At 49.7% G+C, this 26,916-nt stretch overlaps 1 protein-coding gene and 1 non-coding gene across 2 annotated transcripts in view; both read left to right on the forward strand.

Moving 5' to 3' along the window:
* The first annotated feature begins 12,602 nt into the window (after positions 1 to 12,602).
* TERT (telomerase reverse transcriptase) overlaps positions 12,603 to 26,916 on the forward strand; it is a 30,289-nt gene continuing 15,975 nt past the window's right edge. The window contains 7 exon segments of the mRNA XM_038770288.1: positions 12,603 to 12,842; positions 14,447 to 15,118; positions 15,120 to 16,263; positions 17,768 to 17,963; positions 22,812 to 23,001; positions 24,740 to 24,922; positions 25,887 to 26,048. Of these exon segments, the coding sequence (XP_038626216.1) occupies positions 12,603 to 12,842; positions 14,447 to 15,118; positions 15,120 to 16,263; positions 17,768 to 17,963; positions 22,812 to 23,001; positions 24,740 to 24,922; positions 25,887 to 26,048 (2,787 nt within the window).
* LOC119948985 lies at positions 18,033 to 18,170 on the forward strand. Its single transcript, XR_005457084.1, has one exon. It is a non-coding gene; the product is annotated as a small nucleolar RNA SNORA7 (small nucleolar RNA).

Here is a 26,916-nt window from a genome sequence, read left to right on the forward strand (position 1 = left end):
GGGGGGGCAGAAATGCCACTACTCCTCCTGTGCCTAGGACTAAGAAACTCATTGACATTTTTGCCAATTTTGCCCACTTTTCCCTTGCGTGCAACTTTTGTTTGGTGTTTTATTGTATCCCTTTTGTCCCTACATAGCCCAAAGAACATATTTAACATTAAAAAGCAATTAACAATGACATGCACTAAAATAAAAAAATTTAGTGTGTTCAATGAAATTACATTGTTGAAAACTTTCAAAATGTGCCTTTTATATACTGTGAGCAAGTGTGTGTGTGTGTGACTACATGAGTGTGTGTATTGTGCACATGTGTAGAAAATAAACAGCTGAGATTCCTGGTCCAGGCTTCAGTAATCTCAAGGCAAGGAGAGTCTTTGTAAAACATGTACGTGATCAGTTTACTGTTTTTGGCTAGTATGTGAAAGAAGTAGCATTGTGAATCAGAAAATATCCATTATTTTGACAGAAAGCTAATTTTTACAGTTAAATTATTGTATTTTGTCTCTATTACCAAGGCCAGTTTCTGAAAAGGAGTTTAGAAACCTTTAAATTTTCTCAAAACCAACATCCTCATCCCTGGGAATGCCAATTGTATATTTAATCAATCCATGGTATTCATTCATTCATTCATTCATTCAATCGTATTTATTGAGCACTTACTGTGTGCAGAGCACTGTACTGAGCACTTATTTTGCAGGGGATGGTACTAAGTACTTGGGAGAATACAATACAATAGTGAAGATTGAGCCAATCCAAACCGGAGTAGAGTTGAGCCAGCAGATTCCACTGAGAAGGGACAACTTCACTTTTTTTTTTAATGCTATTTATTGAATGCTTACTCTGGGCCAGGCACTGGGGTTGACACAAGATAGGTTGGACACAGTCCATGTCCAACTTGGGGTTCACGGTCTTAATCCCCATTTTACAGATGAGGTAGTTGAGGCACAGAGAAGAGAAGTGGCCTTGCCGAAGGTCACGCAGCAGACAAGTGGCGGAGCCGGGATTAGAACCCAAGTCCTCCTGATTCCTAGGTCTGCACTCTATCCACTAGCCCACACTACTTTTCAGTAAAGGGAAAAAGTGTCCCTTGGGCTGTATGTTGGCATTTTGAGTTTTTTCTTAAAAATTCTAGTTATAAAAAGCCGCAAAATAGTTTTTTGTTGTATTCAGATCCGGCCTTAGATGCTTTGCAACCTTCAGATCATCCAGTGGGTGTTTGACTTCACTGACACGCACAGTTTCTTCAGATTGTTTTTAAAAAATGATATATTGAGACAGGATAATGGGCTCTGTTCGACAGGTAAAATTCATTTTCAGTATGCTCTGATGTAAGCAAATCAACCCCATGATTTAAGTGAACAGAATTATTCTTCTGAGTTTTGCAAAAATGTAAGTGTATTTATGGAAAACCTGTTTGTGTGTGTGTGTGTGTGTGTGTGTGTTTTTAATCATGTGCCAACCACATTGTTTAAATTAACATTAACTTGCCTCTGTCTTTACAGAGAATTGCCTCTGATGAATTTTTTTTATTTTCTGGCAGTGTCTCATGTAGAAAATTAATTTTATATTCCTGCCCAGTTGAGATTATACATTACACAGTTTTCTGCTGCTTTGTTAATTCTTCAGATTAGTGATTTGCAAAAAGTCGAAATTAAAATGGATTCAGAGACCTTTTAAGCTGTCAAGTCTCCTTTTCTCATAACTGGTTTCCGCTCCCTTTCCCCTCCAATATTTCATGAAGGGGGTTGACCGTTAAAAGGTGCCATGCCATTTCTGCGGTGTGGTGTTTTTGTTAAGAGGAGTTTGGATTTAGGAAAGAAACACTAAGGGTAGTAGTCTGGCTAACAGGATTCTCCAAGTCTTCAATCTGTCCAACTGCCTAAGTAGTAATAATTGTGGTATTTGTGAAGCACTCTGTGTGCCAAGCACTGCGCTAAACTCTGGGAGAGTTATGATAAAATTAGATCAAACGTGGTTGCCTAAGCATGTCAGAGGAAGCAGGAATTGAATCCCCATTTTACAGATGAGAAAATGGAGGCACAGAGTAGTTGTTGGTACAATGATTGGCACAGAGTGCTTAATAAAAATTCGATCAAATGTGGTTGCCTAAGCCTAAGTGTCAGAGGAAGCAGGAATCGAATCTCCATTTTACAGATGAGAAAATTGAGGCACAGAGTAGTTGTTGGTACAATGATTGGCACAAAGTGCTTAATACCACAATTATTATTATTATTGCCCTGGATTTTCTCCCCCAAAGTGGCAACAAGATTGATGAGGGTTGCCTTCTTGATCACTGACCTTGATGACTAAAGATGGATCGCCTAACACCATTAATGTCTCCTCTCCAACCCTAGGAAGCAGTGGTCTAGTGAAATTAAAACACGCCTGGGAGTCAGGGGCCTTGGGTTCTAATCCTGACTGCCACTTGCCTATTGGGCATGTTTTTTACCTTCTTAATGCCTGGTAACATTTGGAATTTCTTACCCCAGGAAACTGTGCAGACTGAAGATGCTAGCAAGCTCAAGAGGGGATTGGATTTAATTATGGACAAATACCCTTTTTTCTTAATGATATTCGTTAAATGCTTACTTTGTGTCAAGTGTTGTTCTGGGCACTGGACCTGAAGTGATGATGATGATGATGGCATTTGTTAAGCGCTTACTATGTGCAAAGCACTGTTCTAAGAACTGGGGAGGATGAGGTGATCAGATTGTCCCACGTGGGGCTCAAGTCTTCATCCCCATTTTACAGATGAGGTAACTGAGGCACAAAGAGGGAGATAGACAATAATAATTACTGAGATATTAAAGTGCTTACTCTATGCTAAGTGCTGGGGTGGATATAAGATCATCAGATCCCAAATGGGGCTCACAGACGAAGCAGCGTGGCTCAGTGGAAAGAGCACGGGCTTTGGAGTCAGAGGTCATGGGTTTGAATTCTGGCTCCACCATAGGTCTGCTGTATGACCTTGGGCAAGTCACTTCACTTCTCTGAGCCTCAGTTCCCTCATCTGTAAAATGGGGATTACGACTGTGAGCCCCACGTGGGACAACCTGATCACCTTGTATCCCCCCCAGCGCTTAGAACAGTGCTTTGCACATAGTAAGCACTTAACAAATGCCATTATTATTATTATTTATTATTTAAGTAGGAGGAAGAACAGGTTCTGAATCCCCATTTTGCAGATCATCATCATCATCATCAATCGTATTTATTGAGTGCATACTATGTGCAGAGCACTGTACTAAGCGCTTGGGAAGTACAAATTGGCAACATATAGAGACAGTCCCTACCCAACAGTGGGCTCACAGTCTAAAAGGGGGAGACAGAGAACAAAACCAAACATACTAACAAAATAAAATAAATAGAATAGATATGCAGATGAGGAAACAAAAGCCCAGAAAAGTGAAGTAATAAAATAATAATAATGGTATTGTGTGCTTACTATGTGCCAACCACCTCGCTAAGCGCTGGGGTGGATACAAGCAAATCGGGTTGGACACAGTCCCCGTCCCACATGGGGCTTACAGTTTCCATCCCCATTTTACAGATGGGGTAACTGAGGCACAGAGAAGTGAAGTGACTTGCCCAAAGTCACACAGCTGGCAAGTGGTGGACGTGAGATGAGAACTCAGAGCCTCTGACTCATAGACCCAGCACTTAGTGCTTGGCACATAGTAAGCACTTAGCAAATATCATTATTATTACTATTACTACTTCCCAACTCCGACAGGACATTCCCTCCAATCTGGCAATTGCTCAGTCTTTTCAAAAATCCTGGAGGTGGGAGCTGCAGTCTATGAGCCTGAATAGGAAAGGGCAAGAACTGTTATATTGGACTCTCCCAAGCGCTTAGTACAGTGCTCTCCACACAGTAAGCGCTCATTGATTGATCTTTTTTGGGCCACGGATCACGACTCCTTACTTCCTTTTCCCTCAGGGACCTGGCCACCCCCACGGAGAGGAATCTCATGGCAAACTCGAACCGCAACCGACACTGCCATGCTTTCATTCCCAGAATGATGTCGATGGAAGAATTTTAAAGAGAGTTAATTCCGAGAGTAAATTTCAAGCCCTTTCCGTCTCAGTGAGCGACTGTATCTCAACCTTTTCTTAATTTCGGCCAAGCCGCTTTCAGACCGTTGGAAACCCAAGATATTAAACAGGAACTGAGCGGTGTTTGCAAAGGTAGACGGATTAAATAACCCCCTTCCGAAGGATTTTTTTTTTCCCTAAGTACTTTTTATTAGTTTTCCGAAGGTGGCTCAGTGAGGGAGAGAAAGTAAGCAAAGAGACGGAAGTGGTATCGGAAAGGATTAATTTGGTAAAGCCGCGAAGGAGAGGCTGTTGAAGGCTCTGACTATAAACCACACGTGAGAACAACAAAAAAATTTTCAGAGGAAACAGCTGGCCCTGATGAATTGGAGTTTTCCCATGAGAGAAGTGGCCTGGCAGTGATTATTATTATTATCAACCTTTTTTAGGGTATTTTTTACGTGCTTACTATGAATCAAGCTCTGTTCTAAGCACTGGGGTAGTTACGTGGTAATCAGGTTGGACACAGTCCCTGTCCCACATGAGGCTCACAGTCTTACTCCACATTTTACAGATGAGGTAACTGAGGCACGGAGGAGTGGAGTGACTTACCCAGGGTCAACCAATCAATCAATCAATCGTATTTATTGAGCGCTTACTGTGTGCAGAGCACTGTACTAAGCGCTTGGGAAGTACAAGTTGGCAACATACAGAGACAGTCCCTACCCAGCAGTGGGCTCACAGTCTTAAAAGGGGGAGACAGAGAACAAAACCAAACTTACTAACAAAATAAAATAAATAGAATAGATATGTACAAGTTAAATAGAGTAATAAATATGTACAAACATATATACATATATACAGGAATCAAGTATATATATATATATAATCAAGTTGGAGACAGTCCCTGTCCCACATGGGACTCACTGTCTTAATCCCCATTTAGCAATGAGGGAACTGAGGCCCAGAGAAGTGAAGTGTTTTCCCAAGGTCACACAGCCAACAAGTGGCAGAGTCAGGATTAGAACACAGCAGACAAGTGGCAGAGCAGGGATTAGACTCCAGGACCCCAATTCCCAGGTCTGTGCTATTTCCACTAGGGAATCCTGCTTCCCACTCTCTCAGCCATCTCTCTTTGGAGTTCTTTTCAGATTCTAGATGCATTTTTTTTATGGTAGATTTAGGAGAGTAGTCTAGTCAAGAAGCAGCGTGGTCTAGCGGATAGAGCCTGGGCTTGGGAGTCAGAAGGACCTGGGTCCTAATCCCGGCTCCGCCATCTATCTTCTGCGTGTCCTTGGGCAAGTCGCTTCACTTCCCTGTGCCTCGGTTACCTCATCTGTCAAATGGGGATTAAGACTTAGAGCCCCAAGTGGGACAGAAACTGTGTCCATCCTGATTAGGTTGTATACACCCCAGTGCTTAGAACAGTGCTTGACACATGGTAAGCGCTTAACAAATAACACCATTAGCATTATTTCTCAAGATGAGGCCTCTTGTCAGCTTTCAAAATCTAGCCGCTCCACCTATATCACCAATCCCACCCCTTTTCACCTTCTAAAACTGTTCATAACCCGCTCTTTATCCCTCTCTGATACCCATCAGCTGTTCAGGCTCTGATTCCTTCCGTTCTGCTTTCAAGCATGCTCACACCTAGCTGATGCTGAAAAAAAAAATGATCTCTTAGTCTCCATGCATCATCCAACACTTGTCACATCTCCCTCCCTGTCTAAGCTCCTCAAAAAGGTTCGTGGCTCAGTGGAAAGAGTACAGGCTTTGGAGTCAGAGGTCATGGACTCAAATCCCGGATCCGCCAACTGTCGGCTGTGTGACTTTTGGGGCAAGTCACTTAACTTCTCTGGGCCTCAGTTCCCTCATCTGTAAAATGGGGATTAAGACTGTGAGCCCCCTGTGGGACAATCTGATCACCTTGTAACCTCCCCATCGCTTAGAACAATGCTTTGCACAAAATAAACACTTAATAAATGTCATTATTATTATTATATACCTACAGCTTCCCTTTCCTCTCCTCCAACTCCCTTGTAGACCCTTCACAATCTCCCCTCTACACTGCGAGCTCCTTGTGGGCAGGAAACATGACTACCAACTATTTCTATTGCAGTGTGTACATTCATTTAATTGTATTTATTGAGCGCTTACTATGTGCAGAGCACTGTACTAAGTGCTTGGAGAGTACAATACAGCAATAAATGGAGACAATCCCTGCCCACAGTGGGCTTATGGTCTAGAGGGGGAGAGGCAGACATCAAAACAAGTAAACAAGTATCAATATAAATAAATATAATTTTAGATATATATATATATATATATATATACATACATAAGTGCTGAGGGGTGGAGGCGGGGGGGGGGCCTCCCAAGTACTTAGTTAGCTCAGTGGAAAGAGCCCGAGCTTTGGAGTCAGAAGTCATGGGTTCAAATCCCGGCTCCGCCACTTATCAGCTGTGTGACTTTGGGCAAGTTACTCAACTTCTCTGTGCCTCAGTTGCCTCATCTGTAAAATGGGGATTAAGACTGTGAGCCCCACGTGGGACAACCTGATCACCTTGTAACCTCCGCAGCGTTTAGAACAGTGCTTTGCACATAGGAAGCGCTTAATAAATGTCATTATTATCATTATTATTATTATTAGAGTGCTCTGCACACAGTAAACACTCAATAAATGCCACTGATGGATTCCAATCTGGTTCCGAACCAGTTCAGTCCACTAAAACCCCCTTTCTCCATGATCACCAGTGTTTGCTAAATCTAACAAACTCTACTCTGTCAACCAAATCGAGTGTACTTATTGAGCGCTTACTGCGTGCAGGGCACTGTACTAAAAATCCTCAAGTCCATAGGTTCAACTTCTCTGGACTGTGAGCTCGTTGTGGGCAGGAATGTGTCTGTTTGTTGCTACACTGTGTTCTCCCAAGAGCTTAAGTACAGTGCTTTACACTCAATAAGCTCTCAATAAATGTGTATGGATGAGTGACTGAATGAGTCTCCCCTTTAAGCCCTGCAGCTAGCAGATAACAAAACTGTTTGTTTGGAATTTCTTTACTCCAACAAAACTGGCTGATGGGAATTTCTTTATCCCACCTGTCCTCTGGTGGAAGTGTTAATGAGCAGGGAAAGCAGAAGAGGGAGGATTTGCATGAAATAACCCGAAATAGCTCTCTACCTGATTAGCTGAATTGGCGGGGCTCGGCCGTTTCTGAGCAGTCATTTCAGAACAAACTGAAATTATTCAGAACAAACGTGATACTAAAAAGCAGAATTGAAAACAGCCCCCACGACTGCGAACGGTAAGGACGTTAGAAAAGGAAGGGAGACAGCATCGTCTGGCTTACTGGATAGGAGTCCGTTCCGCTGTGTGACCTTGAGCAAGTCACTTCACTCTCTGGGCCTCATCTGTAAAATGGGGATAAAGAGTGTGAGCCCCGTGTGGGACAGGGACTCTGTCAAGCCCTGCCTAGGGTTTAGAACAATGCTCGGCACATAGTAAGTGCTTAACGGCACCATAATTATTATTTTTAGAAGGGCCTAGGAGTCTGAGGACCTGACTCGGTCACCTCTCCTCCGTGGGACCTCGGGCGAGTCACTTCACTGCTCCGTGCCTCAGTTTCCTCAATTGCAAAGCAGGGGTTGGATGCCTGTTCTTCCTCCTGCTTCGGCTGTGAGCCCCATGTGGGACAGGGACAGTGTCTGGACTGATCGGCCAGCCAGCGTTTAGAACAGTGCTTGACTCATAATAAGCTCTTAACCATTACCATCGAAAACATAAAGTCTACGTGTGCTCAGGGATGGAAAGTCCCACAGCAGTATCTTCGGGGCCCGTGCATTTCCTGTGTTTTCATCTCAGATGCTGAAATAACTGTGCTCAGCCCGAACCTCCCTTCTTTCCAAATCTACCAAAACCCAGCTCTCCCCATTTTCCTGAAATCCCCTCCCCTCTGGGAAGCCTTTCTCCACAGTCAACCACCACTTTGACTCTCCTGCATCGGATTTTTGGAACTGTTTTGCTTTGAGGCTTTTCAGAAGTTGATGCCTGTAATGTCGAAAGGTTCTTTTAAGATTCTCAAGAATTTGATCCGGTCTCCTTCTTGGATGCTAAACTAAAACACTTAGTAAAACACTTAGTTTTTCCCACTTCCACCCATTGCAAGGTGTTCCGGTGAGGATCGAGGATGAGATGATCTGTTTCAGTGGTTCTAGATAAATAATCGGACATTAAGAGTTGGATCAAACTGAGTTTTGGGCTGCTGAGATTCCCTGTCTTAGAAAACTGCCACTATTTGTGAAGAACATTCTAGTTACACTTGGTTTTCTAAAAATCTAACAGCTTCCAGAAATGATTTTAAGACAAGAAGTAGCACTAAGGACAGTGCATTTCATACGGAACGTGGTCAAATAAAAGTGCTTTCCAAGTGCTTAGTACAGAGCTCGGCACACAGTACGCGCTCAATAAATACGAATGAATGAATGAAATAAAAGTCAAATGTCCAAGTCTTTGTATTTCAAAGACTTAGCAGTCACATCACTTGAATCTGCATTCAAGAAAGGAGGTTTATGTCCTTAGTGCATAAAGGATGTTGCTGAATTTGTTACCATATTGTTTACCTGCTCAAACAGAATTTCTCAGCCATTGGTTAAGAACCCTTTTTTTTTTTAGCAATAATTCATTCTTTGCTGTCAGTGTTGCATGAGAATTTCTTTGTTGCTAGTTTTGGACCTTATAAACAAATGATTTCACAAATGTATTTTGTCGCTTTCAAAACAGCACTATATAAAAAGAAATAGCTATTTATATTGGATTATTTTTCACAATGGATTTCACAGTTACCGCTGGATTTGCACCCTTTATCCCTGTAGACTGTAAACTCATTGTGGGCAGGAGATGTCTGCCAACTCTGTTGTATTGGTTTCCTCCAAGAGTACAGTGCTCAGCACGTCAAGCGTGGCTCAGTGGAAAGAGCCCGGGCTTGGGAGTCAGAGGTCGTGGGTTCTAATCCCGGCTCCGCCACATGTCAGCTGTGTGACTTTGGGCAAGTCACTTAACTTCTCTGGGCCTCAGTTCCTTCATCTGTTAAATGGGGATGAAGACTGTGAACCCCACAAGGGACAACCTGATTACCTTGTGTCTACCCCAGTGCGTAGAAGAGTGCTTGGCACATAGTAAGCATTTAACAAATACCATAACTATTATTCTCCGTGCCTCAGTTTCCTCCTCTGTAAAATGGGGTGAAGACCGTGAGCTCCACATGGGACAACCTGATTCCCTTGAATCTACCCCAGCGCTTAGAACAGTGTTTGGCATATAGTAGAAGAAGCAGAGAAGCGGCGTGGCTCAGTGGAAAGAGGGTGGGCTAGGGAGTCAGAGGTCATGAGTTCGAATCCCAGCTCTGCCACTTGTCAGCCGTGAGACCTTGGGCAAGTCACTTTACTTCTCTGTGCCTCAGTTACCCCATCTGTCAAATGGGGATGAAGACTGTGAGCCCCCCGTGGGACAATCTGATCACCTTGTAACCTCCCCAGTGCTTAGAACAGTTCTTTGCACATATGATGATGATGATGATGATGCTAGTAAGCGCTAAGCAAATGCCATTATTATTATTATTATTCTCTGTGCCCCAGTTACCTCATCTGTCAAATGGGGACTGTGAGCTCCACGTGAGACAACTGGATCACCTTGTATCCCCTCCCCAGCGATTAGAACAGTGCTTGGCACATAGTGAGCACTTAATAAATGCTATTATTATTATCATTATTATTATTATTCTCTGTGCCCAAGTTACCTCATCTATCAAATGGGGACTGTGAGCCCCACATGGGACAACCAGATCACCTTGTATCCCCCCCCCCAGCACTTAGAACGATGCTTGGCACATAGTAAGCGCTTAATAATAATAACAATGACGGCATTTGTTAAGCACTTACTATGTGCCATGCCCACTCCCACAGGGAGCTCACAGTCTTCATCCCCATTTACCAGATGAGGGAACTGAGGCTCAGAGAAGTGAAGTGACTTGCCCAAGGTCACACAGCAGACCTGTGGCGAAGCCGGGATTAGAACCCGTGACCTCTGACTCCCAAGGCCGGGCTCTTTCCATTGAACTGCACTGCTTAACAAATATCATCATCATCATTATTATTTTTATTACTCTCAAGCCCCTGGCCCTGCTCCCTTTATCGCCTCAAACCCCTGGCCACGCCCCCTTCCCCCGCCTCGCGCCCTTGACCACGCCCACCCAACCACACGCCCCCTGACACGCCCACTGTCCCTCGCCACGTGCCCCAACCACGCCCACTTTCCGCCTCGCGCCCCTGACCACGCCCACTCCCCCTCACCGCGTGCCACTGACCACACCCGCTTTTCTTGCCGCGCGCCCATGGCCACGCCCCCTTTCCCGTCTCGCGCCCCGACCACGCCCACTCCCCCCACCACGCGCCACTGGTCACGCCCACTTTTCTTGCCACGTGCCCCTGGTCACGCCCTTTCCTTCGCCTCGCGCCCCTGACCACGCCCCATTTTTGCCACGGCCACGCCCCTTTCCCCGTCTCTCGCCCCTGACCACGCCCACTCTTCTCACCACGCGCTGCTGACCGCGCCCCCTTTTAATTGTCGCGCGCCCCTGGCCACGCCCACTTCTCCACCACGTGTACACGACCACGCCCACTCTCCCGTCACGCGCTCATGACCACGCCCACTTTCTCCGCCACGCGCCGCTGACCACGCCCACTTTTCATGCCACGTTCCCCTAGCCACGACCCATTTCATCGCCACGTGCTCCTGGCCACGCCCCTTCCCGAAATATGTATTTGCACCTATTTATTCTATTTATTTTATTTTGTTAATGTTTTGTTTTGTTCTCTGTCTCCCCCTTCTAGACTGTGAGCCCGCTGCTGGGTAGGGACCATCTCTATAGGTTGCCAACTTGTACTTCCCAAGCGTCTAGTACAGTGGTCTGCACACAGTAAGCGCTCAATAAATACGATATAATGAATGAATGAGCCCACTGTTGGGTAGGGACCGCCTCTATATATTGCCAACTTGTACTTCCCAAGCGCTGAGTATAGTGCTCTGCACACAGTAAGCGCTCAATAAATACGATTGAATGAATGAATGAATGCATGCACGAATGAATGAATGAATGGCCACGCCCCCTTTCCTGCCCCGCGGCCCTGACCACGCCCCCTGTTAGTGATAGTAACAATAACGATGATGGCATGTATTAAGTGCTTACTATGTGCAAAGCACTGTTCTAAGTGCTGGGGAGGTTACAAGATGATCAGGTTGTCGCACGGGGTGGGGGGACTCACAGTCTTCATCCCCATTTTACAGATGAGGCAACCGAGGCCTAGAGAAGATAAGTGAGTTGCCCAAAGTCACCCAGCTGACAATTGGCGGAGGCGGGATTTGAACCCATGACCTCCGACTCCAGAGCCCGGGCTCTTACCACCGAGCCACGCTGCTTCTCCACCTTTCCCTACCACGTGCCCCTGACCACGCCCCATCACATCGCCTCGCGCCCCGGCCACGCCCCCTCACCTCAGCCTCCCCTGGCCCCGCCCCTTCACGAACTTTTGGCCCCTCCCCCTCTCCCGCCCTATGCCCCAGGCCCCGCCCCCTTCCCCTCACCGATCTCTGGCCCCGCCCCCGTCACCGCAACCACCACAGACCACGCCCCTCCCCGCCACGTGCAACAGGCCCCGCCCCTTTCCCACTCCTCGCGCCCCTGGCCCCGCCCCCTTTACCGCAGGACCCTCAAGCCCTTTCCCTCCCCCGCGCCCCTGGCCACGCCCCCTTCACCGCAACCCCCCCCCGACCACGCCCCCTTTCCCTCACCGCGCCCCTGGCCCCCCCGCCAGCATCAGGCCCCGCCCCCTCCACGCCCCCGGCCACGCCCCCTTCACCGCAAACACAACTGACCACGCCCCCTTTACCGCCACGTGCCCCTGATCACGCCCCCTGCCCCGCCTCGACACCCTGACCACGCCCCCTTTCCCGCCTCCGGCCACTCCCCAACCGCCCCCGATCCCGCCCCTGGTCCCGCCCCCTGCCCCTGGCCACGCCCCTTCTCCGCAACCCCCACGACCACGCCCCCTTTCCCGCCCCGCGCCCCTCCCCGTCACCCACATTCGGCCCCGCCCCCTTTCCCACCACGCGCCCCCGGCCACGCCCCCTTCACCGCAACCCCAACGGACCACGCCCCCTTTCCCGCCTCGACGCCCCGACCACGCCCCCTTCCCCGCCTCCGGCCACTCCCCAGCCGCCCCCGGCCCCGCCCCTCTCCCCCGGCCCCGCCCCCTTTCCCCGCAGCCCAATCCGGCCCCGCCCCCTTTCCCGCCTCCGGCCCCCTTCACCGCCACCGCCCCCCGGTCCTTCCCTCCCCCCCCCTTTCCCCGCCCCCCGGCCCCTCCCCCCTTTTCCCGCCACGCGCCTCCGGCCCCGCCCCCCTGTCCCCCGGCCCCGCCCCCTCTCCCGCAGCTGCCCTCGGCCCCGCCCCCTTTCCCGCGCCGCCGCCGCCGCCGCCGCCACCGCCGCCCCCGGGCCCCGTGCGGTGGCGATGGCGATGGGTGTGGGTCGCGCGGGTCCGTTCGGGTCGGTGCAGGCGCTGCTGCGGTCGCGCTACGGGTCCGTGGTGCGGCTGTCCGACTTCGTGGGGGGCCTCCCCGGCGCCCCCCCAGGGCTGCTGCCGCTCGGGGGCCCCGGGGACCCCGAAATCTACCAAACCTTCCTGGCCCAGTGCGTCGTCTGCGTGCCCCGGGGGGCCCGCCCCCTCCCCAACCCGCTCACCTTCCGACAGGTACCTCCGCACCCCCCCCCCCCCAAAACTGCAGACCCCCAACTTCACAGGCCCCCCCTCCTCACGGCCTTGTCGCGCCCCAAACCTCATCCCCCCAACTTTCCAAGATCCCGTCTTCCCGGCCTTTGCGCTCCCCAAACTGCGTCCCCCCAACTTTCCAAGGTCCCCTCTTCCCGGCCTTGCTGCTCCCCAAACTGCACCCCCCCCAACTTTCCAGTATCCCCTCTCCCCGGCCTTGCCGCTCCCCAGATTGCATCCCCCCAACTTTCCAAGATCCTCTCTTCCCGGCCTTGCCGCTCACCAAACTGCATCCCGCCAACTTTCCAGGATCCCCTCTTCCCGGCCTTGCCGCTCCCCAGATTGCATCCCCCCAACTTTCCAAGATCCCCCTCTTCCCGGCCTTGCCGCTCACCAAACTGCATCCCGCCAACTTTCCAGGATCCCCTCTTCCCGGCCTTGCCGCTTCCCAGATTGCATCCCCCCAACTTTCCAGGATCCCCTCTTCCCGGCCTTGCCTCTCACCAAACTGCATCCCCCCAACTTTCCAGGATCCCCTCTTCCCGGCGTGGCCGCAGTCCGGATTGCCCCCGACTTTTCAAGGCCCACCTCCCTCCCGGCATTGCCGCTTGTCGTGGCCAGGGAATGTGTCTAGCAACTGTTAAACCTCGAGCTCTAGACTGTAAACTCGTTGTGGTCAGGGAACGCGACTGTTTATCTTTCTGTTGCCCTCTCCCAAGCGCCTACTACAGTACTTTGCACACAATCAGCGCTCAATAAATGCGGCTGAATTGAATTGGGCTTTTCAAGGTTCCCTCCCCCCGGCATTGCTGCTTGTTACGGCCAGGGAATGTGGGTCTGCCAACTCTGTTACAGCTCGAACTCTAGACTGTAAGCTCGTTATGGGCAGGGAGGGCATCTCTTTACTGTTCTATTGTTCTCCCCAAAGCGCTTAGTACAGTGCTTTGCACACAGTAGGCGCTCAATGAATACGATCCAATGGAATTGAATTTTCAAGGTCCCCTCCCTCTGGCATTGCTGCGTGTGAATGTGTCTACCAGTTCTGTTGCTGCTCATCCTTTGGACTGTAAATTCGTTGTGGGCAGGGAATGCCCCTCTTTATTGTTCTGTTGTCCTCTCCCAAGCGCTTAGTACAGTGCTTTGCACCTAATCAGTAAATGTGATTGATCGCTCCCCTCCAGACTGTTCTTCTCCCTCCCTTTTTAGGGGCCTCATTGCTGCTCTCCAGACTGACCCCCTTCCACTTCAGAACCCCCTCGGGTCGGTATTTTCCGTTGCCCAGATCCCCTCCCCTCACCTGGTTCATTCGTTCGTTTAATTGTATTTATTGAGCGCTTACTGTATGCAGAGCACTGTACTAAGCGCTTGAAAAGGAAAATTCAGCGACGAAGAGAGACAGTCCCTGCCCGCAACAAGCTCACGTCTAGAAGGGGTTAACCACCCCCCACGATCTCCACCTGCCTGGACTGCACACCCCACCCCGTCCGGAGTCAGAGATAGCCAAAGCAGTCAAAGATAGCCACGGAGCGAGAGCGGTTGGGTGGCGACACAAAATAACTACGAGCGTTTTTCTCTGCCCTTTCCAGCTGTCGAGCCAGAAGGAGATCGTGGCTCGGATCGTTCAGCGAATCTGCGAGAAGGGGAGGAAGAACGTGCTGGCGTTTGGTTACACCTTGTTGGACGAGAACAGTAGGTCAGAGCCCGTGGTGTTCACGTCCAACGTCTGTAACTACCTCCCGAACATCTCCACGGAAACCATCAGGACCAGTATCCTTTGGGAGATGCTGTTCAGCCGGGTCGGGGACGATGTGATAATGTATTTGCTGGAGCACTGTGCCCTGTTTATGCTGGTGCCACCCAACTGCTCCTATCAAATCTGCGGGCAGCCCATCTACGAACTCCTGCCGAAGGACTCGTCTCCCCCCTGCCCCTCCTCCCCCCGGTTCTTCCGACAGAGAGCCTCCAACCAGAGGCACAACGTCCTATCGGAGTACGTCAGGAAGGTTCGTCTTCACAGAAGACGCGGGGCGGAATCAGATCGGAAGCAGAAGGGATGCCAAGTTCGGGAGCGGGAGAGCGGAGCCGGAGGCCGTGTAGAAACCCGTCTGCCGTCCAGACGCACGAACCGAAGTGGGCGTGAAAGGGACCGCCCCGTCACCGACGGGCCAAGAAAGCAGACGGACCCCGGGCTCGCTCCCCGGGCCGCCAAGCGATATCTCGAAAAGGACGAAAGGGGAACCTTCGTCAAGAGGCGGAAGGGGGGTGGTTCTCGCCGGCCAGGACGGAAGCCCGAACTTAGGGTCACCTCGCCCCACCAGGCCCACGGGGGAGCTCGGGCCAGAAGCTCGGGGGTCCGAGGCGTCGGAGGCCGCCCGGCGTCCGCTCCCAATGCAGTCGGTTCCCGGGAGCTGCCGGGGCCGGGAAGATTCCAGAATTCCATCAGATCCACCATTCCCCGAGCAGGTCCGAGGGAATTTAGTCCGGTCGGGGCCTCGGGTTCAAAAAACCCGAGGTCTGGAGGCCCCATCCCAGTCCAGGAGGACGGGATCAGCTCCCCCAAGATGGTCTTCCCCCACCTGCTCTCCTCAGGAGGAAGAGAGCCCGAAATCGGGAGCCGAGGAGCAGACCCCCAGACAGGGGCCTCCGAATTCGGTTCCGGAGAGTTCCCGGGCACTCTGCCGCGCTGGAGTCTTCATCGACAGGATGCGCCTTCTGTATTCCTCCAGGGACTTGAAGGAACGCTTACCGCGGTCGTTCCTGCTGAATCGCCTGCAGGGAGACCAGGCGGGGGGACGAGGCTTGGTGGAGGCCATATTCCTGTCCGGGAGCCTCCCGGAGGGGAAGCGAGACCCGGCCGGTCAGAGCCTCAGCCGGAAGAAGCGACGGCTCCGCGGACGCTACTGGCGGATGAGACACGTGTTCCAGGAGCTGCTGCAGAAGCACAGGAGGTGCCCCTACGGCGTCCTGTTGAGGAAGACCTGCCCAGTCCGGGTCGGGGCGGCCGAGCCGGGCACGGACACCGGGCCTCCCGTCGGGCCGGCCGCGGGGAGACGGACGGCGTCGCCGAACGCGGAGGCCGGCGGCGGCCCGTTTCCGGTCGTCGGCGCCCCCGAGGGCTCCCGCCGTGCCGGAGGCGTCTCCCCCACGGCGTCTCCGGGGCCCGTGTGGGACGTGGGTGACCTCCTCCGGCAGCACAGCAGCCCCTGGAGGGTTTACGGTTTTGTGAGGGAATGCCTGCTCCGCGTGGTGCCTGCCGAGCTCTGGGGGTCCAGCCGTAACAAGTGTCGCTTCCTCAGGAACGTCAAGGCCTTCTTGGCCCTGGGGAAGTTCGACAAGTTTTCCCTGCAGGAGCTGAGGTGGAAGATGAGAGTCTCCGACTGTGCCTGGCTTCGGACGGGCCGAGGTAGCGGGCAGCAGTCGATCGATCGGGGGGATTTATCGAGCGTTTCTATACGCTCAGTAGCTCGTTGTGGCAGGGAATGTGTCTCTTTATTGTTATATTGTACTCTTTCCAGGGCTTCGTATACTGCTCTGCACGCAATAAAAACAATTGAATAAATGAAATGAATGCAGAACACTGTACTAAGCTCTTAAGGGAGCGCGATACAACAGAAGTAACAGACACGTTCCCTGCCCATAACGGGCTTCCAGTCTAGAGGGGGACGGAGAGAGGAATGAAAAGATGTGTTCGGAAGGGATGGGAGGGGGAGATTCCTGTCAAATGATTACCAAATGTTTAGCATCACCTCTCCGACTGAGCAGCCTCCCCACATTTCAGGCTTCTCCGGCATGGGAAGCAACATGGCTTAGTTGGAAGAGCACAGGCTCAGGAGTCAGAGGTCGTGGGTTCTAATCCCAACTCCGCCACTTGTCATTGTGTGACCTTGGGCAAGCCTTTTAACTTCTCTGTGCCTAAGTTACCTCATCTGTAAAATGGGGATTAAGACTGTGAGCCTCGTGTGGGACAACCTGATTACCTTATATCTACCTCTGCACTTAGAGCAGTGCTTGGCACATAGTAAGCACTTAGATACCATTATTATTCTTATTATCATCATCATTATTATTATTATTAATAAACCTGGCTCTGCCGTGTATCTGCTGTGGAGCCTTGAGCAAGTGACTTCACTTTTCTGGCCCTCAGTTTCCTCAACTGCAAAACAAGAATTCAATACCTGGTCTTTTTCCTATAAGACAGGGACTGTGTCAGTTAGTCAGTCAATCATATTTACTGTGTACAGAGCACTGTACTAAGTGCGTGGGACAGTGCAATATAGCAAACACATTCTCTGCCCACAATGAGCTTGTTCTAGAGGGGGAGACAGACATTAATATAAATAAATGTTACAGATGTGGACATAAGTGCTGTGGGACTGGGAAGGGGGAATGAATGAAAGGGAGCAAGTCAGGGTGACGCAGGAGTGGAAGGAAAGGAAAAGAAAGCTTAGGCAGGGAAGGCCTCTTGGAGGAGATGTGCCTTCAATAAAACTTTGAAGCGGGGGAGAGTCATTGCCGGATATGAAGAGGGAGGATGATACGGGTTAGAAGTGGGATGTGGGCAGGAGGTCGGCAACAAGACAGACGAGGGAGGTACAGTGAGTAGGTTGGCATTAGAGGAGTGAAATGTCTGGGCTGAATTGCAGTAAGAGAGCAGCGAGGAGAGGTAGGAGGGGGCGAGGTGACCCTGTCCGACCTGATTATCATGTAGTTAATCAGCGCTTAGTACAGTGCTTGGTCCAGAGTAAGTATTTAACCATCAATAGTACTTATGCAAATACCACAGTTATTGCTATTATTATTATTACTGACGCCAAAACAGTTCTGCTGTTAAAGGACAGTTGTCTCAAGGGCAGGACGAGGGGCTGCCGCCATCTAGGAACTCTGTATTCCGTTTCTGCCCATTCCAGGGGATCACTCCGTCCCAGCGTCGGAACACCGTTTCCGGGAGGAGATCCTAGCCAAGTTCCTACACTGGTTAATGAGGGCCTACGTGGTGGAACTACTCCGAGCCTTCTTCTACGTCACTGAGACCATGTTTCAGAAGAATCTGCTTTTCTTCTACCGAAAATGCGTTTGGGACAGGTTGCAGGCCATTGGAATTAGGTACTTTTCACTGACTGCCTAGAGGGCATTGCGGGAAAGTGAGAGCTACGTGGAATGATTTTCAGAGAGCCCCTCTCAGGGTCGCACCTGGAGAGTTTCCAGTCCTCTACCAGTCCCGACTATGGGAGGAAGAGTGAAGCAGAGGCCTGCATGTGCCATTCCTAGCTTGGGCAGTGGCTAGCGAGTGGCAGGCAATCTGCTACAAGTCAAAACTCACCTGTGCCGGGCAGCAACAGCAGGGGAGAGAATCAATCAATCAATCAATCAATCGTATTTATTGAGTGCTTACTGTGTGTAAAGCACTGTACTAAGCGCTTGGGAAGTACAAGTTGGCAACATATAGAGACGGTCCCTACCCAACAGTGGGCTCACAGTCTAGAAGGGGGAGACAGAGAACAAAACCAAACATATTAACAAAATAGAATAGATATGTACAAGTAAAATAAATAGAGTAATAACTATGTACAAACATATATACATATATACAGGTGCTGTGGGGAAGGGAAGGAGGTAAGGTGGGGGGAATGGAGGGGGGAGGAGGGGGAGAGGAAGGAGGGGGCTCAGTCTGGGAAGGCCTCGTGGAGGAGGTGAGCTCTCAGTAGGGCCTTGAAGGGAGGAAGAGAGCTAGCTTGGCAGATGAGCAGAGGGATTGGGGGCATTCCAGGCCCGGGGGAGGACGTGGGCCGGGGGTTGATGGCGGGACAGGCGAGAACGAGGTACGGTGAGATTAGCGGCGGAGGAGCGGAGGGTGCGGGCTGGGCTGGAGAAGGAGAGAAGGGAGGTGAGGGAGGAGGGGACGAGGTGATGCGCAGCCTTGAAGCCGAGGGTGAGAAGTTTCTGCCTGATGTGTAGGTTGATTGGTAGCCACTGGAGATTTTTGAGGAGGGGAGTAACATGTCCAGAGCGTTTCTAGACAAAGACCATCTGGGCAGCGGTGTGAAGTATGGATTGAAGTGGGGAGAGACAAGAGGATGGGAGATCAGAGAGGAGGCTGATACAGTAGTCCAAACGGGATAGGATGAGAGCTTGAACGAACAGGGTAGCGGTTTGGATGGAGAGGAAAGGGCGGATCTTGGCAGTGTTGCAGAGCTGAGACCGGCAGGTTTTGGTGACGGCTTGGATGTGAGGGGTGAACGAGAGAGTGGAGTCGAGGATGACACCAAGGATGGTAGTACCGTCAACAGTGATGGGAAAGTCAGGGGCAGGACAGGGTGTGGGAGGGAAGACAAGGAGTTCAGTTTTGGACATGTTGAGTTTTAGGTGGCGGGCGGACATCCAGATGGAGATGTCCTGAAGGCAGGAGGAGATGCGAGCCTGGAGGGAGGGGGAGAGAGCAGGGGCAGAGATGTAGATCTGGGTGTCATCAGCGTAGAGATGATAGTTGAAGCCGTGGGAGCGAATGAGGTCACCAAGGGAGTGAGTGTAGATCGAGAACAGAAGGGGACCAAGAACTGAACCTTGAGGAACTCCCACAGTAAGGGGATGGGAGGGGGAGGAGGAGCCTACAAAAGAGACTGAGAATGAACGACCGGAGAGATAAGAGGAGAACCAGGAGAGGATGGAGTCTGTGAAGCCAAGGTTGGATAGCGTGTTGAGGAGATGGGGGCTGTCCACAGTGTCGAAGGCAGCTGAGAGGTCGAGGAGGATTAGGATAGAGTAGAAGCCGTTGGATTTGGCAAGCAGGAGGTCATTGGTGACCTTAGAGAAGGCAGTTTCCGTGGAACGTAGGGGATGGAAGCCAGACTGGAGGGGTTCAAGGAGAGAGTTGGTGTTGAGGAATTTGAGGCAGTGCGTGTAGACGACTCGTTCAAGAAGTTTGGAAAGGAATGGTAGGAGGGAGATGGGGTGATAACTAGAAGGTGAGGTCGGGTCAAGAGAGGGTTTTTTTAGGATGGGAGAGACTTGGGCATGTTTGAAGGCAGAGGGGAAGGAACCAGTGGAGAGTGAGCGGTTGAAGATGGAAGTTAAGGAGGGGAGGAGGGATGGAGCGAGAGATTTCATGAGATGAGAGGGAATGGGGTCAGAAGCACAGGTGGCCGGAGTAGCACTTGAGAGGAGGGAGGAGAGCTCCTCTGAGGATACTGCTGGGAAGGATGGGAGAGTAGCAGAGAGTGTTGAGAGCCGGGGGGTTGGAGAAGGGGGGAAAGAGACTTTGGGGAGATCGTACCTGATGGATTTAATTTTGTTAATGAAGTAGGAGGCCAGATCATTGGGGGTGAGGGAAGGAGAAGGGAGAGGAACCGGGGGCCTGAGAAAGGAGTTGAATGTACGGAAGAGCTGGCGGGGATGATGGGCATGGGTGTCAATAAGGGAGGAGAAATAGTTTTGTCTGGCAGAAGAGAGGGCTGAGGTAAGGCAGGAAAGGATAAACTTGAAGTGAACGAGGTTGGCATGGTGTTTAGACTTTCGCCAGCAGCGTTCGGCAGCTCGAGCATAAGAGCGAAGGAGGCAGACAGTGGCAGTGATCCAGGACTGTGGGTTAGTGGTACGAGAGCAGCGAAGGGAAAGGGGAGCGAGTGAGTCTAGCTGAGTAGAAAGGGTAGAGTTGAGAGCAGCAATCTGATCATCAAGAATGAGTAGAGAGGAGAGGGAGGCGAGGTGGGGTGTGAGGCGCTCAGAAAGATGGATGGGGTCCAGAGAGCGGAGATCTCTGTGAGGGAGTAATATGGATTTACAAGGGAAAGGAGTGTGAGTGAGGAGGCAGGTGAGAAGATTATGATCACAGAGACTCAGGTTTACTGCGCGGAAGGTGGCAGTGGTAAACCACTTCTGTAATTTTACCAAGAAAACTTTGTGGATCCACTACCAGAACAATTGCAGATGGAAATGGGGTATTCTGGGAGAGATGTGTCCCTGACGTCCCTGTGGGTCGGACACGACTTGACAGCGTAAGACTACAACAACAATTCAGAGACCCAACCAATCGGTCATTTGATTGCTAGGATTTATTGAGCATTTACTCTGTGTAGGGCACTGTAGTAAGCATGTGGCAGTCAGCCAGTCATATTTATTGAGCGCTTACTGTGCGCACAGTACTGTATTAAGCGCTTGGGAGAGTACACTTTAACAGACACCCTCCCTAACAACTATAACCTTACAGTCTAGAGGAGAATACAATAGATTTAGTAGACATAATCCCTGTCTACGATCAATTGTTCAAGCAATGGTATTTACTGAGCACGTACTGTGTGCAGAGCACTGTACTAAGCGCTTTGGAGACTACAATACAACAGAGTTGGTCGACATATTCCCTGTACACAATGAGCTTACAGTCTAGTGGGCGAGGCAGGGATGAAAATTAATGACAGGAAGGGGAAGCAACAGTGTTTAACGGTATGGATATGTGTTCATTCATTCATTCAATCGTATTTATTGAGAGCTTACAGTCTAGAGGGCGAGGCAGGGAAGAAAATTAATGACAGGAAGGGGAAGCAACAGTGTTTAACGGTATGGATATGTGTTCATTCATTCATTCAATCGTATTTATTGAGAGCTTACAGTCTAGTGGGCGAGGCAGGGAAGAAAATTAATGACAGGAAGGGGAAGCAACAGTGTTTAACGGTATGGATATGTGTTCATTCATTCATTCAATCGTATTTATTGAGCGCTTACTGTGTGCAGAGCACTGTACTAAGCGCTTGGGAAGTACAGGTCGGCAAGATGTAGAAACGGTCCCTACCCAACAGCGGGCTCACAGTCTAGAAGTGGGAGACAGACAGCAAAACAAAACATGCTCATTCACTCAATCGTATTTATTGAGCACTTACTGTGCGCAGAGCACTGTACTAAGCACTTGGGAGGGTTGCTACTGTTCTAAACGCTGGGCGGGCGGGGGGGGGGTTCCTCAGCAGCGGGTTCAGACCACCACATGGGGAGGCCATGGGGAGCCAGGGGCCCTGAGTTCAGCTCCACCCTGGCAAGATAGCTGCCACACCAAAAGGTGCTTGATTCCTTGAGGGACCCAAGACCCGATAGCCAGCTCCATAGGACCCTGAGCTTGGCAGTTCCCCCCAAAAACCAGACGGCCGCCCCAAACCAACAAAGCAGGATGAGGCTTTACTTCTTCCAGCTCCATTTATTCAGTTATTCTGGAACGTGGTGGGGATGGCACAGATTTCCTTTAATCTTGTGGTTGCTAAAGTGCTGGAACCACTACTCAGAATGCAGAGAACCGAATCTGAGGAAAACAGAAAGATTGACCCCCTGATTGCTCTCTGTTCATTCATTCAATCGTATTTATTGAGCGCTCACTGTGTGCAGAGCTCTGTACTAATCAATCAATCAATCGATCGTATTTATTGAGCGCTTACTGTGTGCAGAGCACTGTACTAAGCGCTTGGGAAGTACAAGTTGGCAACATATATAGACGGTCCCTACCCAACAGTGGGCTCACAGTCTAGAAAGTAGACTTGGGAAGTACAAGTTGGCAACATGTAGAGAAGGTCCCTACCCAACAACGGGCTCACAGTCTAGAATGGGGGAGACAGACAACAAAACAAAACATGTGGACAGGTGGACAGGTTCGTTCGGACCCTGGAGGCAAGTTTTATGTTCAAGCCGTAGGTAGGATCTCCTCAGTGAGATGAAGAGTAAGCGAGAAGCTGAACAGCAGATTGTGTTTTGGTGCCGTGTTGCCGTCCCAGCTGAAGTGTTTGAAGCGGAAATCTGATCTCTGTTTTGAACAAGCTGAGGAAAAGCTCCAGATTCCTCCCACATTATTGATATCGGATCATCTTCCAAGTTCTGTGAATCCGCTAGCTTCGTTTGTTTGGGCTGGTTTTGCGGGGAGACGTTATTCTAAGAGGTTCATTTCAGAAAACAGAGTTAATGCTTTTTTTCCTCTTTCAGCAACCACCTGGCCAAGGTGCAGCTTCAAGCAATATCTGAAAAGGAAATTAAAGAAAACCTGCCCAAGAGATATGTTCCCGTGGTATCCAAACTCCGGTTCATCCCAAAATCCAACGGACTGCGGCCAATTGTGAATGCAGACACCGTTGCTGGAGCAAAGTTATTCCCAAAAGAAAGCAGAGATAAGAAGGTCACTGTTCACTGCTTATTTGGAGCCTGGGTATTTTTTTATTCTAGGGCCATGGATAGGATCTCTTGAGCGTGCTAAGAGTAACTGAAAAGTGGAAGGCAATACTGTACTTGGAAAGAAATTGAACTAGTGTTTGAAAAGTTAGATCTTTACATATCTATATCATAAATATATATATACACACACACAAACACACACACATATATATACATATAGAGATATGTATAGATTTCCTAAAGGACTTCTGGCATTCTTCCAAAAATAAGTGATAAAGGGAATTTGGCCCTAGCTCTAGAAAGGAAGAATTTTTAATAATGATGGCATTGATTAAGCACTGACTATGTGCCAAATAGTGTGCCAAGCACTAGGATAATCATTCACTGAAATGTATGGAGTGCTCACTGTAGTATGCATGTGGGAAGATGTAATAGAATAAGTAGGCATGATCCCTGCCTTTAAAGAAGCTTGCGGTCCAGTGGAAGGGGAATAGATATTAAAATAAAGATAACCAAGTGGGTGGCTCCCAGCCTAAGGGAGCGGGGAGAACAGCGAGGCTTAGTGGAAAGAGCGCAGGCTTGGAAGTCAGAGGTCATGGGTTCTACTAAAGGCTCCACCACTTTTATCAGCTGTGTGACTTTGGGTAAGTCACTTAACTTCTCTGTGCCTCAGTTACCTCATGTGTAAAATGGGGATGAAGACTGTGAGCCCCACGTGGGACAACCTGATTACCTTGTATCTCCTTGTATTACCTTGTATCTTGTAAGTGCTTAGAACGGTGCTTGGCACATAGTAAGCACTTAAATGCGATTATTTAACAGGTATTTTGTCTCCCCGCATTTTACAGATGAGGAAACAGGCACAGGGGAATTGTGACTTAACCGAGATCACTCAGCAGAGAGGTTGTCAGAGCCGGTTCTAGAACCTGGGTTTCCCGTCTTGGCATCCTTTTCTTTTCGCTAAGCCAGACGTTTGCTGGATGATATCTTATCAGAGCTACACTTAAATTCAGGGCCTCCATCTTCTCACCTCGTTCTTCCCTCTTCAGCCCATTATTCTCCATCTTTCCCAGTGACCCAAGGTGATTTTGTAGCAAATTGTAGTGAGAAGCATCCTGGCTTAGTGGTTAGAGCGCAGACCTGGGAGTTAGAAGGACCTAATATATTCTATAATTCTATTTATCTATTTTGATGCTATTGATGCCTGTCTACTTGTTTTGTTTTGTTGTCTGTCTTCCCCTTCTAGATTGTGAGCCCATTGTTGGGTAGGGATTGTCTCTGTCTATTGGGGAACTGTACTTTCCAAGTGCTTAGTACAGTGCTTTGCACACAGCGCTCAATAAATACGACTGAATTGAATGAATGAATGAATGAATGAATAGTAGGTCTAATCCCAGCTCTTCCACTTGTCTGCTGGGTGACTTTGGGCAAGTCAGTTCACTTCTCTGGGTCTCAGTTACCTCCTTTGTAAAATGGGGATTAAAACTGAGTCCCACATGGACTGTGTCCAAACGGATTACCCTATATCTACCCCAGCACTTAGAACAGCGCTGGACACTTAGCGCTTAACAAATACTTTGAAGATATTCTAGTTATTGCTCTTCCTAAGAGAATTAACTATTGTAGCAATGGGATTTGGGTCAAATGCTGCCATTTATTATAGCCAGTTCTTTTGGAGTAGTTGAAGATTAGCTCGGCGGCAAGACTCTGCTGAAGTTGCCTCTCTGATCATTTCTTTTCAGGTTCAATATTTCAACACCCAACTGAAAAACCTATTTAGCGTCCTGAATTACGAGCGGACTCTACACCCGCATCTGCTGGGGGCCTCCATGTTTGGGATCGATGACATTTATAAAGCGTGGCGGCAGTTTGTGCTCAGAGTTCTGACGTCTAAGGATAAAGAACGCAGATTTTATTTTGTGAAGGTAAGTGGGAGAGAGCTCTGCGTCTTTCTCCCTAATGCTGCTTTCTCGAGAAAGCAAGAACAGCTTGAAGACTTAAAAAAAAGAAAAAGAGACAATAAAGAAAATGCAGCCTGGGAAAAGATGTGCCGGGCCCATGCACAGCAGAAAGAGAGTTTGGGGTCCTGGAGGACCACAAGCCGGGAAGAGGGATCTCCTTTGGAGGAAGAAAATTTATGCAAGCAGTTTCCATCTGTAATGTCACCAGTCCAGCCATCAGAACCTCCTCAGAAGGGAGGCATAGCAGTTTCGGAGGTCCCTCTTTTGAACAGTCAGTGTGACCCCAAGGCCAACAGCCATTGGAAAGGGAAGACCCGGGAGAGGGCATCCCGGGATTTTGAACGAAGGGAGGAACTCTCTCTGCTTTGCAGTGTGATGGCTGATTCTGACCACTTTGTCCCACTGGCCCCAAACCTGGTAATTTGGTTTATTTATTAAAAGAATAGACTACCAGCTCTCCTGTGTGATTAAGGAAGATTAAGAGAAGCAGCGTGTGTGATTAAGAGAATTAATTGTGACGACTCTCCTGTGTGATTAAGAGAAGCAGCGTGGCTCAGTGGTAAAGAGCATGGGCTTTGGAGTCAGAGGTCATGGGTTCAAATCCCGGCTCCTCCAACTGTCAGCTGTGTGACTTTGGGCAAGTCACTTAATTTCTCTGGGCCTCAGTTACCTCATCTGTAAAATGGGGATTAAGACTGTGAGCCCCCCGTGGGACAACCTGATCACCTTGTAACCTCCCCAGCGCTTGGCACAGTGCTCTGCAGACAGTGAGCACTCAATAAATACGATTGAATGAATGAATGAATGAAAACACCCCTCATTTTTTCCCTTCTAGGACCCCACTCTCCCTCCTATAGCCTGTTACCGGCCTCTTGGCCGCGAACCCGTTACATCTCCTGGGGAATCTATGATCTCTCTCCTCACATAGGCCGACGTGACGGGGGCTTATGACACCATTCCTCACGACAAGCTTGTCGAAGTGATCTCAAGGATCTTGAAGCCCGAAGAGGAGACCGTCTATTGCATCCAGCGTTACGCCGTGATCCAGAAAACGGCCAATGGCTCAGTTCGGAAAACCTTTAGAAGACACGTATGAGTTGCCATGAACCCTCCTGCTTTCTGAAATTTTCTGTCCTCTAGTCCCTTTAGACTCTTCTGCTTGAAGAGAACGTTGAAATGGATCTGGTGTTTTCAGGCACTGCGTGTTGAGAGTTGTTGAGATTTCTCTTTGGTGTTTCTTCTGCCTTGTGACCCGAAGTAGAGTTCAGCCTATTAGCCATATGGATTGGGCATTCATAACCACAGGATGTGGTTATGAATGCCCAATCCATGCCGTTGATAGACTGAATTCTGCCCAAAGAATGTGGTCAAAGTGGTCCTCTCCCTGAGTCCCTGGCTACTCGGAACTCCTTCCATCCTGGGGGATTCTGGGCGTGAAGTCCTAAAACCACAAGAGTATGGTCAGCGGGTCATGGGCAGAGCTGGTATTTGAACCCGGGTCTTCTGACTTCCAGCCCTATGCCCTTTTCTCTAAGCCCACAAGTCAGGGCTTACTGTGTGCAGAACACTGTGCTGAGTGCTTGGGAGAGTACACTGTAGCAATAAACAGACATATTCCCTGTCCACAACTAGCGTACAGTCTAGAGGACTGTAAGAGAACTAACACTGAGAGAAGTAGCATGGCCTAGTGAGCACTCAATAAATACGATTGAATGAATGAATAGTGGAAAGAGCCCAGCCCTGGGGGTCAGAGGATCTGGCTTCTAATCCTGGCTTCCCCAGTTGCCTGCTGTGTGAACTTGGGCAAGTTGCTTCACCTCTCTGTGCCTCAGTTCCCTCATTTGTAAAATGGGGATTAAGACTGTGAGCCCCATGTTGGACAGGGACTGTCTCCAGCCTAATTAGTTTCCATCTACTACAGCGCTTAGTACAGTGCCCGGCACATAGGAAATGCTTAA

Source organism: Tachyglossus aculeatus, chromosome X3 (genome assembly GCF_015852505.1).
Source record: "Tachyglossus aculeatus isolate mTacAcu1 chromosome X3, mTacAcu1.pri, whole genome shotgun sequence".
In the NCBI taxonomy this organism is placed as follows: Eukaryota; Metazoa; Chordata; class Mammalia; order Monotremata; family Tachyglossidae; genus Tachyglossus; species Tachyglossus aculeatus.